This window comes from Dama dama, chromosome 11, assembly GCF_033118175.1.
Source record: "Dama dama isolate Ldn47 chromosome 11, ASM3311817v1, whole genome shotgun sequence".
Classification (NCBI taxonomy): domain Eukaryota; kingdom Metazoa; phylum Chordata; class Mammalia; order Artiodactyla; family Cervidae; genus Dama; species Dama dama.
The window spans coordinates 74465725-74482209 of NC_083691.1; the positions used below are offsets into that span (position 1 = coordinate 74465725).

Here is a 16485-nt window from a genome sequence, read left to right on the forward strand (position 1 = left end):
CTTCCCCCAGGACCTTCCAAGGCCCCCAGGACCTGGGTTGGGCAGAAACTCTCAAGAGGGGTGATAAGAGGGGAGGGGAAGGGCAAACCCAGTTTGCTCCTCTCCTGCGAAGCCCAATAGCCTGGGCTTTCAAAATTGGTCTGGCAGGCTGCCAGGCCTGGGGTGGGAGCAATGACTGACAGGCTGGTTATTGGAAAGCTCCCATCATTAGCCCAGGAATGTTGTTTGGTTACTATGGCGACCTTCCCTACAAGCAGCCTGACTAAAGCACAAGGAATCTGTTACCTAAAACCAGCACCCTGTGGAGCCCATGGCTTCTGGAACAAGCTTATCAGTGGCCTGTTCCCTTGACTCTCCTAGCTGGGCTTCCCAAGCCCAGGAAGGGAGAAGGAAACAGCTAAGACATTGCTGAGCTTGCTGTGGGGACCTCTTGAATTCCAAGGCCCGGCCTGGCTTGGAACTTAGGTCCAAATAGGGAGCCTGCTGCCCCCTTGAGGCCCCCTGCAAACTGGCTAGGAGCAGCCTGGCCAGCACATGTGTCCAGGGCTTAGTGGAAAGCCCTCAGCATTTCAGGAAGCCGCTCGGGTGTCTGGTTCTCGTCATGCCAGGTTCACACTGTCCCTGCAGGGCCGTCAGCCGCTGCCTCATCACGTTTCTGCCTTTTTAAACTCAAGCTCCATTAACTAAAGGTCACCCCACAGCACGGAAATAAAGATCCCCTGTGCTATGTTTATAATCCCTGAATTTGAAGTCAGCTCCACAAAGGCTGGGATTTTCTCCAGGAGTCTTGAGTCCTGGGAATGGTGACCTCCTGGTGGCTGCTAGGGAGCCGGAACACTTCTTCTCAGCTTCCACCGACCCTCATGTGCATGACGCCCTCCCCTGGCCCACCACGTGTGCTGCCCACCTTGAGCCCCATGTCACAGCCTTATGCTGTGGACCATTTCCCCTTCCTCCACTGCTGCCCTTGAACCAGGTTGTAAACTGACTGTGAAATCTTCTTCTGTCTGAATCTCACAATAGACCCTGGAAGCAGAGGGAGGCAGGAGAGATGCCAGTCTTTCAGCAGCTGAGGAGGAGGGGGCATGGGAAGGAGGAGCAAGCTGCTGAGGGAGCATAGCTAAGTAACAGCCAGGAACCTGCTGTGGCTCCCAGGTGGGGACAAGCCAAGAGGAAAGGGTCTATTCCACTCCCCAGCATCCCCCTGTGCCAGGCCTCCTCCACCTGACACGGGCCTGCCAGCCTCTCCTTCGCTCTGCACAAAGGCAGAGCAAGGTCTCAGCCACTGGAACCAGCAAGGCACTGGGTGGCAGGAAGGCCCAGACCCGGTGCCTTTGAGTGACCACAGGACAGACCTTATTGACGATGCTGAGGTCAGGGCATCTACCCCATCATCTGGGGCAGATTTTTTTTGTTGGGCTGCACTGATATTTATTGGATTCGGGGTTTACTTAACTGCCGTGGCAACAGCTGGAGCCACACACAGCTTGTTCCCAATGCAGGGAGCAGCTGGGAGAGCAGGCTACAGTTTCAGCTGAAGGGCAGTGACATTCTTCAGTGATCCCTGACCGTAATGGGCGCAATGACATTTCCTGCTAGTCCATGGGTCTCATCCGTGGGGAAAAGCACTGACTTATTTGCAAAGACCCACGGTCACACCCTAGGTCACTCCACAGTGCTGTGTGGTAGGTGGATATTCCACCCTCATACCCCTCCTCCCTCCCTCCTCACCCCCCCTCCCTTTTTTTTTTTTTTTTGGCTTAAGACAACAGAAATATACTGTCTCACAGTTCTGGAAGCCAGAAGCCCCTTGCATTTTATTCAGTTAGTTTTGCAGCCTTTTAGGGCTGGCCCAGTTCAGAGGGGAGCTCCCCATGGTCATGAATGTGAGGGGTACACAGTGGCTCAGAGATAAAGAGCCTTTTCTCTCCCTGGATGGGCAGGTTCGTGGATGGAAGCACCACGGGGGACGGGATGCTCTGGGCCCCAAACACTCCACAGCAGGCTTCTCTGTGGTGACAGAGGAACACAAGAACCCCAACTGTGCTCTGAGAATGGGACTTTAAAACATTTTCCTTCCTCGGGCTGGGACGTCAGAGGTGTCTCCTCGTGCTTCCAGCCCCTGAGAGCGCCTGAGGCCCCTGTAGTGGCCCTGCGGTGTTTGGATAGAGGGGCTCTGCTCCCACGGCAGAGGCTGCCCCACGCTGAAGGCGCCTGCCTGCAGAAGTGGGGACCCGGCTGACACAGCGGCAGTCACCCGACACGCTGCCCACCAGCACAGTCTCCACCCGGGACTCCCAGTTTTTTGGCTTCTCTTCTCCCGATGCAGGCAGGCAGGCGCAAATGTCACAGTTCAGGTCCAGGTATTCTTGGGGGCCCAGAAGGCCACCCACGGGGCTCCAGGGGAAGTCACCACCCTCACAGCAAGGCCCCACCTGCCCCCCACCTCTCCAAGACACTGTGAGAGACTGAAGAGTTTCCCGGTGAAAGAGTCTGCACCTGAGCGAGGTGAGAGGAAAGAAGTGGGTGGTGGAAAGTACACTTGGGGGGCTAGAAGGAGACGGTTTCGCACTCAGCCCGAGAGCCAGGAGCAAGTGGGAGCGGGTGGCAAGGAGAAAGATGGGCGGTGGCAGGAGACACCTCCCAGGGCGTGGAACAAGACAGTCGAGGTGGGCTTCTGCCTCACACACGGTAAGTTTCAAGCCGACTTCAAAGAGTGACGCTGGCCTCCCCACATCAGGCCAGGGAGGGGATTCTGCCAGCAGAGAGCATTCAGCCCAGGAGTTAGGAAGAGACACACGGGCGGTCAGATGGCCGACACTGGCATGGGAAGCTCCTGCATTGGATCAGGGGGCCCAAGGGAGCAGAGTGTGCAGCCCCTTCTGTGGCTTCCACAGGACAGCTCTGCGCCCATCTGCTCCGTCTCCATCTATTAATACATGGAAGATTTCACTCGGATAAAGGACAACGTCTGACGCCTGGCCCAGCCTCTGGTTTCTTCTGAGACACACACGCTGAGCCAGGGGCTAGATGAGGATTCTAACCCTTTTACTGTTCTAACCCTTCCACCGAAGCCTAACTGACAATAAAACACACAGAGCCACCCTCGTACACACACATATGCACACACACGGCTGGCAGCAGACCCATGGGTCTGACCCTGCCAGATAGTCTTGAGCTTGGGAAAAAGCCAGGTTAGCTGGTACTAGAAGAGGAAGATCTTTGTCCTTCCTCTATTTTTATAAAAGTAAAAAATAAACTTCTAAACAGTAGGTCTTGCTGTACTGTATTTGGGATTAGGTAACTACGCCTTGTCCACACACATGATTCTATCTACGTGGTGTATGCCCTAGGCAACTTGCCTTTTAAAGTGAACTAATTTCAATTTTAATAATCTCTCAAATATAGAAGGGGGGCCAAGAGCCAGGGCTGTCTTGTGAACACAAAGGACAGGCTATGTGGAGCTGGCCTCGCACCATCTCGTCTCACACCTGCCCAGGGGCAGCTGGGACCCACCAGTGGAGCTGGACTCCACTGATCCTAGTCCAGACTAGCACCCCCACCCCGCCCACAGCATCATGACTCCTGACTCCGCCGTCCTGGCCCAGGTGGGTCCCAGCTTCCCCTGGTCAGGTGTGAGCTGAGATGGTGCAAGGCCAGCTCCACATAGCCCGCTCTTTGTGTTCCTAAGACTTGGTGAGGAGGAAGTCACACCCAGCAAAGTCCATGGGCAAAGCCACAGTGGCATCTTCTGAAGGAGGCCCAAGGCACAGGAAAGCCTGAGCCCCTGATGCAAAGGGTCAGTCCTGCCCCTGCTGGACTAAAGGTAAACAGAGACAAGTGCTTGGACTCTCCACGTGGAGGGACTCTCCCTGGGCCAGGCCGCCTGCAGCTCCCCTCGATCATTAATCTCGGCTGTGGCACCCACCAATTTCCCTAATTCTTTGTGAAGCTGTTTTCACTGCCAGCGTGAGTCACCTCTCAGGGCACCAGGACCACGCTCCTTTCTGCTGTCTGAAGATAACAGCCTTGGCCGTTTCTAAACGGTTCTCTTTCAAATCCCAAGGTAGAGCACAGTGGGAGTGGGGGTGCTCAGGGCCCCTCATTCTGGGATCATGGGATTCAGAGGAACAGGGTTTATTAGCACCCTATGTCACCTGTCCCAGGGAAGGAGGGCAGAAATCAAAAGATGACCTCCCCCTCATTTCCTCCCACAGGGCAATGCACCCTCCTGCCTCAGCCAGCCAGTGAGGCTCTTGTTCCCCAGGGTCCTGGTTGGATGGCAGTAGGTCCCCTGTGTATAGGTGGGGGCAAGAGGGTCCAGTCCTGCCCGACCCACCACCAATGGGGCCACGTGCAGCATGAACCCTGCTCCCTAGAGACAGGCATCTGGGCGATGTGACAAGCAGGAGCTGCAGAGGAGCTGAGAATAGAGGGAAAGGCCAGGACCACTCTGTGGGGATATAAATCTTCACCCCGACTGCCTGTGGCATTCTTGGAGGTAGGGGCCAACTCACATGGCCTCTATCGGCCCAGCCACTGTTAGAAACCATCCTTGGCTGGCTATGCCAGGGTTATGGTTAAGTAGGGTTATGATTAAGTCACACAAGTTAGAATCCCCATGATGCTCAAATGTAGAGTACAGGGAGGGATGGAAGCAGCTCAGGCATGTTATCTTAGAGCACAGTCTCCTTGGTGATCCACACAGCCCCCCCCCCGGAGCCTGCAGTTATCACCAAGAGCTTCCCCCTCCACACACGGTGCCTTCTGGCACCAAACAGAATGCCAGAGCCAGGCTCCGAGCCCACAGGTCCTCGGCCCACCTTGACTCTCAGTGTGTGCACAACCAGCCTCCCAGCCCAGCAGCGCCCACGGGCAACTCACTTGAAGTTCTCAGGGTACTCCGTGATGGCCATGTTGATAACGTCCAGGGCGTGCTGGTAGTGTTTCTGGGCGGAGAAGAGGAGTGCCAGCAGATGGAGGGCATTGGCGTCGTCCTTGCACACTTTCAGGGCCTCCTGCAGCTGCTCCATGGCGCTGGAGATCTGCCGGAGAAAACTGCCAGCTTAGCGACCTTCCCCAAGGCCCATACTGCTCCCCAGACTCAGGGGCCAGGTGCCAGCCCACGAGGCGCAGCAGACCCAAGTGAAACCCCAGGCCCTGTGGGGCAGGCAGGGGCTCTGATGAGAAAACACACGCTCGAACACCATGTAAGTGTCTAGCTGTTCCAAGTCAGTGCTGTCCCCACAGAAGAGAAAAGAGGGGCAGGTCCACAATGGACCATGAAGGACTGGTCAGGAAGCCCCAACCAAACTGGAAGAGGAGGGGCTGTGAGAGGCCACTCAGACCACTGGCTACAGATCTCTCCTCTGAACCTGTTCTCGCAGTGATTGGGGCTGACAGATACATGTTGCCTCCTACTCAGGGGCTCACAGTGGCAAGAGCTTAGGCCTGGGGTCAGACAGGATGTGAATTCCAACTCTGCCACTTCCCAGCTGGTGCCAGGGCAGGGGACTTGGCTTCTCTGAGCCGCCGTTCTTACGTTGCAAAATGAGGATAACAGTCCTACCTACAACACTGGCTGAGAGGGCCGAGACAACGTAGGAAAAACGTCCAGCTGGGCATGGAACATGTTTGAAAATGCGCATTTCCCTCTTCAAGCCCCCAAAGCCCAGGCAGCTAATGAACAGGTTAAGAGCCTTCCTTCCAGTCCAGAGAGACATGTTCACTCAGGCACTCAGGCTTAACGGTTGTCAGCTCTTTGAGACACTACCCACACCAGAGCCTCATCCTCCCAGGAACCTCAGTGTCTTTTTCCAAAAGTCTTGCTCTTGACCAAACCTCAGACCTACATCTCCAATGCTCCTGGAGGGGTCTACAGTACACAGGTCAGCTGGGGGCTCTGGCCCCTGGCATGCCTGACCCCTGCCTGGTCTCCACCTGGTCTCTGCACTACTGCCAGGCCCAGAGTTCTCGAATGGGGACTTCCTTCTGTGGAAAGGTCATGGAAAGTAAAGGAGGAAGCTAAGGTCACTGTGACCGCTGGCTCAGCTTGCCCATGCCCCCCACCCCAAGGCTGCTCCAGCAGCATGATCCTGCGGGATCCTGACACCCAGCCCTCACTGTTTGAGCAGCCAGACATGCTTTGGGCAGGATGGCCCAAGGGCCTCATAGACCCAGGCAGGCAGGACTAGCTTAGAGTCCATTTGGAGACCCTCAACCCCCTGAGGTTACCAAGATCTGGGGACCCCAAGGACACGGGGTACCAGGCTCCACTGGCCTGGCCTAGCCATCTCTCCCGGAGGACAGACGCCATTCAGCAGAGGTGACTGAATAATTAAAGATACTAAAAAATGCATCACGGAAGGTTTATCAGGAACTGGACGGGCAAGGGAAGTACTGGTTCTCCAACTGAGGCTAAAAATAAACTGGTCTCAGATATCTTTGAGTCCACGCTCCAGGGAGCACCAGAGCGGACTGATGTTTCTGGAGACAGTGGTGGAGAGGTAGCGAGTGTCTGCTCTAGGACCTGGGAGTTGGGAAGCGGGGGCAAGTGGCATGGGGCGGGGGGGCTGGAAAGACAGCTCCCTGAAGAGAAGACCAGGGGCCAGAAGTTGACACCGACCTGTAAAACCAACCACCACGCTGGTGGACAAGGCTCCAAGTGCCCGCTTCCAAATGGAACAGGGGAACAGGATACTTAAGAGCCACACGGGGCTGCTTTAACTAGGTCAGAGTGGGCCCTGAAGCTGAACTGTGCAGGCGCGGCCAGCTCCCAGCTCCTGAGCTCAGCAGAGCCGCAGCGCCTCAGGTGTCAGACAGGGCCAACGGCACCCTCCTCATCAGCTGCAGGGCTGGCCCGCGCCCATGGAACACGGCAGCACTCTGGTCAGCCGGGCTGCCCATCGCCCAACCGCGAGCAGCCACCACCCAGAGGGCTCTGCGGACTCCCCTCTGCCAGGCTAGCGCCCAGCCCCGGTCCCGCTGGCTTGTCTGCGGTCCCTGAGTGGCCCAGTGTCCACACTCACCAGACCGAGGCCACCGAGAGGCCCTGCTTCACACACAGCACCAGCCTGAGGGGCCCATGTGAGAGCAGAGACTCTGAGGGGCCTGGGGGGATGGGAACCTCCACTTTTTTCTGAGAGGCAACAGCTGGGTGGGTGACTGCCTGACCTCACTCAGTCCCCGCACAGACCTTTCGGCACCAACAGCTCAGCTCAGAGAAGGAAGGCAGGTTGGCCTGGAGGGGTCTTGGGGATCGAGGTGGTCGGCGGATAGGAGGCCCCAGAGGCCGAGCCTGGCGGCGGCATCCACACAGTCAGGGGAAGCTCTGTGTCACACAAGCAGCTCCACATGACAGTCTCTCTGCTCCCCTAGGCCCCTAGGGAAAGCTCAGTGGAAGGGGAGGACACAGATGTTCACTGAGGTCTCCTGTCAACTTCTCAGGAGACGAACGTGCTGCAGGGGGAGTGAGGGCAGAGAACAAGCCCTCCCTGTGTGCCCACCAGAGGTCAGGGGCTTTACCACAGTAACTGACTTAATCCTTGCCTGGGCCCTTTGAGGCGGAGTATGAAGGCACTTACATAACAGATAAGGAATAGAGGCTCAGAGAGGTCAAGTCACTTGCAAAGGGTCGCACAGCTGGTAAAAGCAGCGGGGCCAGGAGATCAGCACCCCCAGAGACCTGGGTGTTAGGAACTGTGAGGACTCACCTGGCGGACGAGGGCCAGCTGCAGGGAGACATAGAGGATGACCTGGGGGTCGCCGGGCGCCAGCTGTTGGGCTCTGTATCGGGAAGGGGAGCAGTGAATCAGCCATCAAGAGTCGACAACCAGCGTGATGAGGGCCTCCAGTATGCCAGCCCTGTGCTGGGCGCTTTTAGCAGGGCCAAATGCTGGAGATTTTGCCCAGCCCCACCTTGGAGGGTGCCCCATGGGAGATGACGGCTGGGGCGGAAAGCCTAGGGGCAGCCCAGGCTGGGGCGGTGTGTGCCGAGAGGGCTGGCTCTGGCTGAGGTGGGGGACACCTGGGAGAGCGGGACTAGGGGGTGAGGGAAGCCCTTCTCCTCTGGGCAGCTGTTGGCCTGGCTGGGGCCTGTACAGGGCCTGCAGCCTGCCCTCTCCACGTGGGACAGTGAAGACTCCAGAGGATGGAGGGGCTGGATGGCCTCTCTGGGCTGGAAGCCTTGGCAGTGAAGAGCCGGTTGGGGAAAGAAGGAACTATCCCTTGATCCTGGAGCTCAGAGGGAGTTGGCCAGGATGGGACTCTCCTTCCTCCCTGGGTTTAAGAACAACCTGCCCCAGAGGGGAGTTGGATGTTCCTAGGAAGCTGGCACAAGGAGACTGGGGCAGGCCCCAACCCAGCGTCTGCCATCTGTGCTCAGAGGGAGCAGGGCTCAGAGGGAAGAGCCCTACAACGGCCAGAGGAAGGAGGGAGAGGAATGCTCAGGAAGGGCCAGGCTGTGGTGGAGAGGAACTCACAGGAGGGGCCTGGGCTAAGGGCCTCTCCCCACCCCCAAACCTAACGCTCCCTCCCAGACTCTGGGCTCCCAGGAAAGCTCTCTGAGGGCTGGGGGAGGGAGCCTCACAGCTCTCAGGCTGGGGAGGGGCTGGGAGGAGGCAAATCCCCTTTTTGAGCCCCTGCTACTTGTAGATTACTGTGCAAAGTGCTTTCCTGCTTTATCTCATGTCCCCTGAACTCAGAAGCAGGAGAGTGGAGCCTGGGGGCAGCTCCCCCAGTACAGAAATGCTCAACCAACCACCCAACCCCAAAGGCCTGTCCCCGATTCCTGTGTGAACTCTCGGAGCCTCAGTTTGCTGGTCAAGAAAATGGAGACAGAAACCTCCGCTCTGTCACACCAGAGGGTCCCCAGAGAGAGCATGAGAAGCCACCTCATGCAACGCTGCCCTCCAGCGTCCTCACCTCTCCAGCATCTGCAGTGCTTTCCGGTGCAGTTCATCTTGCTTGGATTTCAGAGTCGCTGCAGGAGACAGGACAGAGACAGAGCCGTGAGGGGCTGCTGGAGGGGGGCCAACCCAGCCCTGCCCCACCCGGGGCATGGAGCTCTGCGGGGAGAGGCCCCACCGGGACCCTGTCTGTCAAATGCTCCGGACTGGTGCCCTGGTTACCAGGGGAAGGGGTGCAGGTGTCCCCCTGGCCCCAGCCTCCTGGCATGCACACTCCTTGGTACAACAGGTCCTTCTTACCCCTTTGCCTTCCTTGCCGCATGGGCCACCTTGATCCTTCCAAAGGCCCAAGCTTCTGGAGAAAAGTTACACCTCTCTCCTGGCATGTGCCTCCCTAGGCTTCCTTACTCATGAGGCTTCTTCTTTTCTAATCATTTTAACAAATTTCAAGTGGACAACTCACTGGCATTAAGTACATTCACCGTGTCTTACAACCATCACCATCATCCATCCCCAGAATGTCTTATCATCCCTAACATTGTCTGCACCCACTGGACACGACCTCCTCTTCTGCAGGTCCACCAGAACCCTCTATTGCACTTTGACCATGAGGCTTCTTGCTTTAACCCAAACCAGACACCTCCCTGGTAAATTAAATCAGCTTTAAGTGCAGTAGGATAGGCATTTGAGGCCTCAGCTACACACTGAACCCCCTGAGAAGCTTTAAAATGACGGTCACAGGCTCCAGCCAGACTAGGTCAGGATGCCGCTGGCAGCACCAGGCATGGATAGATGTCAGGGATCCCAAGCTCATAGAGCAGCCCTGCTTCTAGAGAATTAAAGGCACATGGAGGGTCTTTGGGCTCTGACCAAGGGACTGATGACTCCCTCACTTGACCAGTGTGTGGGGACCCCAGGGTTCCCTATCAGAGCCTCACTGACACCTCGAAGTGACCACTGTCACTCAAGAACAAAGAGCTGGCACTGTACCAGGATCTTACCCTTCCTCCTCCCTTCCTTGTGCAAGTACCAGTTGTTCCTGCCTCTCGCTGTGTGGGCATCTGAAGCCCGCTTCCAGGATGCCGCTTCTGGCATTAGGGGAGTGCGGGGGGCTGATGACTATTCTGGGTTTGGCCTGGGTGGGGACCTATCACTCCCTTTCCCTCAGGCTGCAAGGATATAGAAGCAGGTGGAGCTGGTAGGGTTGGAGCAGGAATGCAGGCTCCAGGTGGCAGGAGGGGAACCTAGGCACCAAGCTCAAGTCAAGTATTTAGTAAATGCTTGCTGTATATGCAGCTCTGTGCCATGCATTGGGGGGATTTAAAAGACCCCAAAAGATGGCAGAGGTGCTGCAAGTAAAGGTGGACCAGAACGAACACACTGTGGGCTCAGGGCTGGTGGCACAAATGCCACAGGATTTCCAGGGGCAGAGATCAGATGGGGCTGGGCCTTGAAAGGAGAAAGAATCGGGTTCATGAAGAGGGCATATCTGAGGCTGGCGAAGTTGCAGCAATAGCAGAAATGAACTGGGGGGGGGTGTGTGTGCGCACACACTCGTGCACATCAGTGTGTGTGTCTGTCTGCACATGTGTGTGTTTTTATGTACGTGTGCACACCTATCCTAGAAGAGTCAATGGAGGTGTGTTGTGGAGTGGACACTGATGGGACAAAAGGCCTGGGAGGCCATTAGGAGGCCGGAGTCAGCCCGAGCAGAGGTTCCCGGGTCCCGACACTCACCGTCGGTGGCCTGCAGGCTGTAGGTGAGACCCAGTGCCAGGTAGCCCTTGGAGAGGAAGTCCCCGGCTTCTTCCCCAAGGTGGATCACCATCATGGCAAAGCGCTCTGCCTCCTCCAGCTGCAAAGAAGAGGCAAAGGTCACTGGGGAGGGCAGCTATTCAGAGGCACCCAGCTTGGAACTGCAATTCCTCACACCTGACCAGAGAGGCCCAGGTGCTTCTCAGAGGCCACCCAGCCACTGAATGGAAAGATAGGTGTTTCCTCCACCTGCGACAACCTGGACCTTTTCCCCCATCCAGGGGCCTGTGTTCCAGGTCATGGGATGCTACCTTTCACAGGGAAAGTCTGCCTTGCTCCAGAGACCGCAGCTCCCCACAGCTGCTCTGAGAGCCTGGACTGTCTGTGGCAGCCTCTTTCCTCACGTGGCCCCCATGTCTGTCCCTGCCCTGCTCATCAGCAGAGACAGGAGGGCTGGGAGCAGGCGGTGGTAGGGGGGGGCAGGCAGGGCTCAGGGACCAGGCCCTGGGATAGCCCACCCTGCTGAGCAGGCAGGCCTCCACGCCTTCTCCGGCTGTGAGCTCGCTACCCGACACCAGGCGCTCTAACTTTTCAGGGGAAAAAGGCCTGGGGTTGTTTTTGTCCTGGGAGCAGGAGGGACTGTTCCCGTTGGAAAGGGACCAATTGGCGCAGGTCACATGTACACACATCACACACCACATGTGATACGGACAGAGGGGCAGACAAGGTGGCCCTCACGAGCCCTCTGGGGCACCCACAGAGCAGGCAGGCCAGCTGCAAGGCCAGGGACAGCTGGGGGCCTCTGGTGGGCCCACTCGCAGGCTGCCCAGAGGCCCCCTCCTTTCACCCATCCCTGGCATGTCATCTGCCCACATGGCTGGGATAGCAGTGTCACTAAGAATGACTGGTACCACCCTCAGCAAGGAGATTCATACCCACAGCCCCACTGCCTCTCAGAGGTCAGGGTGCCTTGTGGGGGCTCCCCTCCACCACTCAGAGGGGCCCACAAAGTTAAGCCGGGTTCTGACACCCCAGCCAGTGTGCCTGTCCCTGCCCAGGTCCACCCTACTCGGCAAGAGAGGGACAGCTCTGTGCATCTTGCCATCTGACTGCAGGCCACAGCTGGGGGCACTGGGAGGCTCTCCTTCCCTGGAGTTTTAGGGGAGCCTGAGAGAGAGGCCATTAACTGTGGAGAGGCAAGCTGGGCTGAGTCCACCTTGAGGGCACAGCTGTGGGGAGCTAGGTGCAAGAGAAGGCTGACGGAGCAGAGAACCCACGGAACAGAGGAGTTAAAAACTTCCTAAGAGAGATAGAGTGGGTAAGCTGAGAGCCCAGAGAGCGATGGGGGGCTGGCTCCTAGTAGCCTGGCCGTGAGCCCTGACAGACGCTGACAAGGGCAGCTCTCCGTGCCCCATATGGTCGAGCTCAAGCCACTGACCTGGGCAGTGGACTGCCTCCAGGTTGGCAGACTGGTCACTGAAAGGACATGGAAGCTGAGAGCTGGGCCTATAACATCCTCAGGCCTGAGGTCTCGGGGTTCAGGGGAGGCAGGCAGCTTAGGAAACATCACGGCTGCCTGCTGCCCAGTCTCGACTGCTGGGAGGACTGACGATAGTGGATGCAGAGATCTGTCTCCTGGAGCATGTGGCCCAGCAGGATGCAGGAGAGCTGCGGGGCCTGAAGGGAGAGCCAGGCTGAGCACCGGGCAAGCCCCCCAACATCCCCGGAGAAGGGAATGGCAACCCACTCCAGTCTTCTTGCCTGGAGAATTCCACTGACAGAGGAGCCTGGTGGGCTACAGTCCATGGGGTTGCAAAGAGTCAGATGACTGAGCAACTATCACTCACTCAAGCCCCCCCGACACAGGCTTGGCCCCTGATAGATATGGGACCTCAAGCAAGTCACCTCCTCTTCTTTCTGTGCCCCAACGGTCCTCATCTGCAAAATGAGGAGCTAGCACCAACCCCTCTCCAACTCTTAACCGCTGCTCCCTACAAATCTCCTCGGGGACTCTATGCTGGGCTTGGCTGGGGAGGTGCAATGTCACAGGCACAGGATGTTTGTTTGAAACACACAAGGAATCTCTAACGAGGGAGGACCCCATGGGGCAGGGTGGCTCTTAATTAAGGCTCCATTGTGCGGTGCTGGCCTGGGGCCATGGAAAATCCAAGAGGGGGAAACAGCCTGGCTGGGGTTGTCCTAGGAGGCCTCGTGGCAGAGGGGACAGAAAGCACCAAGGGAAGGGTTAAGTGAGCAAACAGCATCTTGCCTCCTCTTAAATATGCCCGATGCTGGTGCGGTTTGTCCCCTACTCTGTCCTCAGGCATCACTATGCCCCATTCAAATGGGAGCGAGCTTTTTTATAAATCACCAAGTGAAAGTGAAAGTCGCTTAATTGTGTCCAACTCTCTGCGATCCCACAGACTATACAGTCCATGGAATTCTCCAGGCCAGAATACTGGAGTGGGTAGCCTTCCCATCTCCAGGGGATCTTCCCAACCCAGGGATCGAACCCAGGTCTCCTGCATACAAATTATAAACAGAACTCGGAAACCTCCTGCACTCCGTGTATATACACTCTTCTCATGGCCATGTCCTTCTCCTAGGCAAATGCCAACTTCTATCTCCTGCAACCCACGCAGAGAGGGTGCCAGCAATGAAAGTCAGCAATTACTGGCATACAGGGAAAAGTTACTCTGCAATTCATGTATATCACATTCTGGATTAACAGGGCTCACCAGCCTTTAGTTTCAAAAAGTGACAACATACATCCTTAGTTTTCCAACTTGTGGTCCACTCTGACTCCAGGTTAGTAGCCATCCTTGGCCAGTACTTGCCAGCCTTGCCCACATAGTTTAAAATGGTCTCTGAGCATGGTGTCAGCATTTGTCTCAAATCAAACCCACAAGGCTTCAGTGTACCACTTTCTCACGTGGCCGACAGCACTTTTGATCTCTATTACCTACCACAAAAGTTTTTTGCATGTGGAGTCAAAGCGATGATTATGAATGAAGAGAAATACTAGTGATTTTATTAAATATGATAATATACAGTATTAATATATTTATTCATGGGTACTTTAACTAGCCAAAGGGGAAAATGCTGTCGTATTTAAAATCAACAAAATCCCCAAAATAGATGTATTTTAAATATAAAATAAAATACATAATGCACAATTTCCCTTCATCTAAGACAGGAGTGGGAATCCTAAAACCCTTGAGAATATGGTTGTCCCGCCTTTGTCTTTAACTGTGATGAAGTGAAGTGAAAGTGAAACTCGCTTAGTGGTGTCCGACTCTTTGTGACCCCATGGACTATACAGTCTGTGGAATTCTCCAAGCCAGAATACTGGAGTGGGTAGCCTTTCCCTTCTCCAGCAGATCTTCCTGACCCAGGAATTGAACCAAGGTCTCCTGCATTACAGGCAGATTCTTTACCAACAGGGAAACCCTTAAGTGTGATAAACCCACCCAAATCCAGAATCACTCCATGCCCCTGAGTAAGTTTTCCATGCAAAGATCAGGACAGCCTAGCAGTTAAGAACACAAGCATTAGGGCCAGGCTTCCTGAACTCAAATCCTGGCTTGGCTATTTACTGTGTGACCTTAGGCAAGTTGCTGCACTCTGCTATGACCCATTTCCTTCTTCTGTAACATGGGGATAACAGGTTTAGGTCTCAGGATTGTGGGGAGGACTGAAGGATGAAATAACGACACAACAAATGCTCAGAGCAATGCTTGAAGAAACCTAAACCACTACTATTAGCTATGATATTAGATCTAGAATTAGCTTAATTTTCCAGTATTCTTTTAAGTCCAGAATTTTTTTAAGTGGCAGGTGCCATCTGGGTAGAGTCTGTGTCCCCTACAGCTACATGGACTCACTGACAAGTTAGGAAGTGGCATCAAAGACCTTCCTGGAACCCAGAGGGGGGACACCACAATCTGCCTTCTGTCTCTGGCGTGACCCTTAATCACAGAAAAGGAGTGACTCTACACAAGGACAACAGGGTCTCCTTGCAGTCAGCTGGGCCAGGTCGGTCCACCTCTCTGACCCCTCCCCCACCCACGGTCTGCAACACACATACATGTAACCACCCACCTAGCCATGTCACAGTACTCACCTCCACTGTGGGTAATACACTCAGATATTTTCTGTGCTATTCCCTACCTGTTCCTTTTATAAAAGTGTTCTATTTCATAACCCAGTAGTAGGTCTCGATCAATGACGTGAAAAGCAAATTGCTGACTGAGCCGCCCAGAGCCTGCCCATGTACAACCACCCAGCCATCTGATACCTCACCTGCCCTTCCCAAACCCCACATGCTTCCTCCTGTGGCCTCCACAGTGAGCAGCTAATGGCTCTAGAGTTGCGGCCCCTGCTTCAGTAAGATCTGCTCAGGTAACAGCACTGTGCCCTCCTTGCTCATCAAAATACTTCTAGGGTGAGGGGTTTCCAAAGCTTTCAACCATTCTCCTGCACTGCTTTAAAAAAAAATTGTTTTTGGCTACATGGGGTCTTTGTTGCTTCAAGAGGGCTTCTCATTGTGGTGGCTTCTCTTGTGGAACACAGGCTCTAGAGCACTGTCTCAATAGCTGTGCGCATGGGCTTATCTGCTCTGTGGCACGTGGGATCTTCCCAGACCAGGGATCAAACTCCTGTCCCCTGCATTGGCAGCCAGATTCTTAACCACTAGACCACCAGGGAAGTCCCACTGCACTGCTTTTTAACACCTCTTTTAGCTGTAACTCTGCCACGAAACCCAGGAGGCGATCCCCCCCCCCCGCATCCTCCCTTGCAATTCCAGAGCAGCTGGGTGCCCACTGGAGCGTCACAGCACGGTGGCCAGCTGACAGAAGGGTTTTTCACAGCTGAGGTTCAGAGGTGCAGGGCACTTAGGAGACCCATCTGAGCTCACCCCGCTAGTAAGTGGGAGAACATTTTCTAAGTTTTCAACTCAGGTCTTCTGAGTCTATATCTAGGTCTTTCAGAGTGGCTCAATCATGCCTGCCTTCTGTGGGTCTTCATTTTTCTCCTCTGTGACCCTTTGGGGAAAAGGATGTAAGGAAGGATGCAGCATTTTGATCCTTTGCTTTCGCTGTCTGTAAGTAAGGAAAGTGTTTCCGTGCTTTTCCAAGTTCCTGCCTATCTCCAGTTCTCCTAATTCAGTCAGGCTCCCGGCTTGTACACTCCGCTCCTGCTCAGGCTGCCTGGCTCGTCTCGCAGGCGCCAAACTGGTTGTACCCCTTCCTCCTGCCCAGGGAACCAGAGAAAGGTCATTTCTGAGCCCGCAAAGCTCTGCTTAAACAGCACCTCCGGTTTGTCGTTAGTCGCTTCCCACAGGGCCCAGGACCTGTTGTCATCTGCTCTCCCCCAAAACACATTTTTTCTTCCTGGAAGGAACAGGTACTCTTCCTCATCTCCACAAACTCCAGGCAGGACAGCTGGCATTGGAGTCCACTTCTGGACTCCAAAACACTTAATCCATCTTCCTGGCCCTCCTACCCCTAAATCTCAAAAAACAAAGGCAAAAGCACAAAGGCGAGGCTGCTAGTTTGAAGGGGCCATCACAGGGATGGTTACCGTTGACCAGGCACCTCGCACGTGCTGAGCAGGGACACCGTTCAGCTCTGGGGGTCACAGCCACCCTGTAAGGGTAGATGCAACTATCTCCAGGTTACTGACAAGGCACCGGGTGGGTAAACTACCTACCCAGAGTCAGCTGGGAGCTACCAAGTGGGAGGCCAGGGATCCGAACCCTATCCTCTCAGCCTCCAAAGCCTGCACTCTTTCCACTCACTACCCCATCCACCCCCTTAGGGGA

At 55.4% G+C, this 16485-nt stretch overlaps 1 protein-coding gene across 3 annotated transcripts in view; it reads right to left on the reverse strand.

Moving 5' to 3' along the window:
• The window catches only part of TTC7A (tetratricopeptide repeat domain 7A), a 119107-nt gene that overhangs the window by 36659 nt on the left and 65963 nt on the right, over window positions 1–16485 (reverse strand). For all 3 annotated transcript variants that reach the window (XM_061155467.1, XM_061155469.1, XM_061155468.1), the window contains 4 exons: window positions 10644–10761; window positions 8923–8980; window positions 7713–7785; window positions 4885–5045 (listed from right to left, as the gene is read on the reverse strand). In XM_061155467.1, coding sequence (XP_061011450.1) covers window positions 4885–5045; window positions 7713–7785; window positions 8923–8980; window positions 10644–10761 — 410 coding nt within the window. The remainder of the gene's footprint in view (window positions 1–4884; window positions 5046–7712; window positions 7786–8922; window positions 8981–10643; window positions 10762–16485) is intronic.